Below are 4,574 nucleotides of genomic sequence, written 5' to 3' on the forward strand. Positions count from 1 at the left end.
TATTGATTTTTTCGGGTGAGGGTGGTGAGTCCCAGTCTAACTTTTCTACCCATAATTATTTCATAATATATTTTGCCCAAAGCGCCAACAGGATCATATTGATGGGCGATAGTTGAAAGTATTGAGCACTTGGTTTGATCGACTTTGCTGACGGTAGTATGATTACCAAGGACGGGTCCATTTCACGGTCTTCAACAGCAATACATTTTAATAATACTTCTCAATTACCCATTTCCTTAGATTGAACCTTCCTCTACGTAATAAAGATTTAACTTGTTGCAGAGGTTCCACCCCCTCTTTCTCGGTATCGGCACTTGCTACAATGCCGTCAACATACGTTGTTGTTACTAATGGGTTCCTTTGCTAAAGGGGATTCAGTTCCATTTTCTGAATTTAGTTGGTATAAACATCTGATTGCTAAAACGGAGCTGCATTGACACCATAAGTAGCAGTACATAATTCGTATTCTTGGACCTCTTCATTATGCAATTTTCTCCAAAGTTTATGTTGGGATACACAATGTGCGTCATTGACTTGGGGCTGCCTGTACATCTTCTCGATGTTGACAATACATAAATACTCGATAAAACGGCTTAGAAGTAGTATGTCAGTAATATCACTCTGCAATTTTGGACCGGTTGCCAAGCAGTCATTAAGTGACAACAAAGATGACGACTTGGCTGACGCATCAAAGACTACCCAAATTTTCATGTTACCGTTTTCCTGTTTAACTACAGCATGATGCGGGATAAAAAATATTCTTTCTTTATCAACTAAGCGCATATGATCGAGTGATAGATATTCATGAAACAGTGATACTCGAAATATAGTTCAGGGTCTTTCGTTAAACGACGTTCAATATTAAACCGGTGATTTACAAACATAGTACGCGAAGAACCAAGACCACTTGGCATATTCGAATCTAGATTTAAGTTACATTGAGCATTTATTGTAGACCTAAATGTCAGAGAAACGCAAAATCTACCTGATGTGTCCCGTGACACTGTCTTACAAATTCACTCCTCGCATCATTCATCCTAGGGGACATGGTAAGAGTCCGTTCGTGGCGTCCCCTGCATCGCGATATTGAGTCTACACCAGGACATATATCGCGAACTAATCTTACCTACACTGGTGCTGGAATGCCTAGGCGTTCAAACTCAAAACGGCCTTTTTCAGGGCCACCCCCACCAGTATTTAACGTGATTACACAAAACATAGAAGGTTTCTCAGCATTCAAAGGTGAACTTCTTGCAAACCTTTATGAAAAAGAGAAATGCGACGTGTTATGTGTTCAAGAGACGCACCAGGATGAGGTTATCACTCGTCCAAAAACACCGGGAATGATTCGAGTCATCGAGTTACCACATTCAAAATACGGAAGCGCTATATATTCCAAACCAGGACTCGTGGTCAAAAGCACAGCCACCTGTCACAGCAAAAATCGAAATACTATAACTATTGAGGTAGGAAACTGTACAATCATCTCACTGTATAAACCACCGAACACAAACTTCACTTTCGAAAAACCGAGTAACTTCACAATTCTGATACAAAAGTAGTTCTTGGTGATTTCAACAGCCATAGTACCACATGGGAATACCAAGAAAACGACCAAAATGGAGAAAACGTGGAAAACTGGGCTGAAGCTGAGGGGTTGTCTCTGATCCATAACCCAAAACTTCAATCGTCTTTCAATAGCGGCCGGTGAAAAAAAAGGTATAACCCAGACCTAATTTTTGTCAGTGACAAAATTAACGCACAAGCCGTAAAAAACGTATGTGATCCCATACCAAACACTAAACACCTAGGCCTAATACTAAGCGTCGCAGAAGTAGTGAGATCACAAACAATACCCTTTATAAGACGGTTCAACTTTAGAAAAGCAAAATGGGAAAAATTTAGAGAAACACTAGAAGAAATATATAATCTAGACCCAAAGCCAGAGAACTATGAGGCATTCGTAGAAAAAGTGAAAAAGATTTCTAGATCACATGTCCCACAAGGCTGCAGAGAACGATGTGTATGCGGAATGACCGAAGAAACCAGAAAAATAAAGGAGGAATATGAAAATCTTTTGCCACAGACCCGTTTAGCGAAGAAACAATTATGATAGGAGAAACGTTAACGAATCTTTTATGTAAAGATAGAAATGACAGATGGCATGAGCTTATAGATAACACAGATATGACAAAAAGTTGTCGCTATAAAGCTTTGGTACCTAAAACATGGAGGAAAGCAAAGGTAGTGGCTCTGCCCAAACCAGGCAAAGATTACAAGGACCCTAAAAGCTACAGATCTATATCTGTACTCTGCCATACATTTAAATTGTATGGACGAATGATTATGAACCGTATAAAAGTACAAGTAGAAAGAAAACTTATCGTCGAACAAGCCAGTTTTAGGCCGCGTAAAATAATCCTGCACAGAACAGGTACTAAACTTATGTCAGCACATTGAGGATGGTTATGAGAACAAAAAAGTTACAGAGGGGGTTCTTGTTATTAAATCATTTCAATTTAATTTTGAGGAATTAATTAACATCAATTAGACGTAAATGTTAATTTACTAAGAAAAGATTTATTAGATAGTTTTAAGATATTTTTTACCCAAATAAATAATTGAAATTATTAAAATTATAAAAATTGTGTTAATTAGTTTAATCTTTTCTTAGTAAATTAAAGATATACGTCTAATAGATGTTAATTAATTTCTCAAAATTAAATTGAAATGACTTAATAATGTCTGCAAGCCTACGGACACAACAAAATGCTTGAAATTTCATAATAATTCATAAAATTCTAGTATGATTATTGAATCATTCATGAATGGAATATTTCAGAAAAAGTCTTAGCCGTGGTTACTGACAAATATTCTCAATTCTATTCCGTTAATTTCATCAACAAACGAAAAACAATTTTTAGTATTAAATGCGCAGCACATGCCTTATAATTAGATGTAAATTATTGCTTGAAAAACGAAAGTATTAGTTGTATAATCATCAATGTAATACAGTTGTTGGACACTTTAAGCATTCAACATTAGCTATTCAATGAGTAAATTGGCTAATCAAAAACACTTCTTCAAAGTTATCAAACGCGGTGGAATTCAGTATGCATTATGTTAGACCGTCTTTACTTAAATAGATGTGTTATTTTTAATTTACTAGCAAATAAACATATTATGAATCGAACAATAGCTGAACAATTAGAAATAAAAGAAATTGAATGAATATTGATTCACTTATAAAAGTTCTTAAGCCTATTAATTAATTCAACCACAACTGTTTTGTGAGCTGAAAAACATTCTCCAATTTCAATGATAAGACTAATAATAAAAAAAAATATGGAAAAACACTTATTACGTAGAGGTGATGAAGATACTGTCATTCAGAATTAAAAAAAAACAATAGTGTTAAAACTAGAACGCCGATCTTCTCTCGACTGGAGTCCAACAGAACAAATATTACCTGAAAAGATTGCATCTTTCCTTGACCCTCGATACAAAGATTAGAAGCACGAGACATTATCCGCGAGTGAGTAAAAAAAATGTGAAGTATGAACGATAAAATAAATTTGGATGATAAGACACTGAATAATTCAGATGATCAGCAAAAATGCCATCGAAGTGTCCTGGAATATATTTATGGCACTGAATAAAATGATGATGATGTGATAAGACAGTTTGAAAACTATTTAGCAGAACCACAATTAGGGTTCACACTGGATTACAAAGAAAACTAGGTTTTCTAAATATCCTGTGATTAGCGACCTTGCAAAAAACTATTTAACAATTCCTGCAACTTCAGTTAGTTCAGAAAGATGTTTTTCGACGGCTGGCAACACCGTTATTCGTAAAAGAGCATCTTTATCACCTGAAAACGTCAATATGCTTATTTTTTACATCAGAAGAAACATTTATTGAATAAAAAATATTAATTATTTAATTTTTATTTAAAAGGTATTGGTATAATTGATTGTTTTTGATTTGTGATACAATTGATTATTTTGTTAAAAATGTACCCAATTATTTATTTTTTAATTTTAAGTTAAGTTTAAAATTATATATTTTTTTCATGATCTATTTATTCAAAATAACTCTTCTTATTTGTTTATACTTGAGTGATCTAATATTTATACCCAATTTGTACTATATTTTTTTTATATATTAGTTACAATTATGTTATATTATTGACATTGACTCTTGTTTTTCCGTTTATTACTTAATAAATTACTCTCATTTTACTTTCATATAACTCATACCACTAAATACTTTTTTATTAAACTGTACCATTGATTATATAATACACAGATAAAAAATTCCATAAGAATATTCGTTGACAATTAATATCTGGCAGCCACTACGGAGCGCTGTCGGCAACGGCTGACAGACGTTAGAAGCGCTGTCGGCATTCGATAACCGCTGACAGTCGTTTTCGTTACTTCAAATATTTACAGAATCAGCGTATAATATTATGTTTATTGTTTAAACCACGGACTAACCGACTAAAGGATTAATGAAGTCCATTCTAACTTAGCCAGTGTTATCAGTGGCGGTTTTTAGGGGGGGGGGCG

The 4,574-nt window shown here is 34.3% G+C and overlaps 1 protein-coding gene across 1 annotated transcript; it reads right to left on the minus strand.

Moving 5' to 3' along the window:
* Positions 1–417: 417 nt before the first annotated feature.
* On the minus strand, positions 418–783 carry LOC111038362. Its single transcript, XM_022321426.1, has one exon. The coding sequence runs from the start codon at positions 781–783 to the stop codon at positions 418–420; it is 366 nt and encodes a 121-aa protein (XP_022177118.1).
* Positions 784–4,574: the final 3,791 nt, after the last annotated feature.

Source organism: Myzus persicae, unplaced genomic scaffold (genome assembly GCF_001856785.1).
Source record: "Myzus persicae strain clone G006 unplaced genomic scaffold, MPER_G0061.0, whole genome shotgun sequence".
NCBI classification, from domain to species: Eukaryota; Metazoa; Arthropoda; class Insecta; order Hemiptera; family Aphididae; genus Myzus; species Myzus persicae.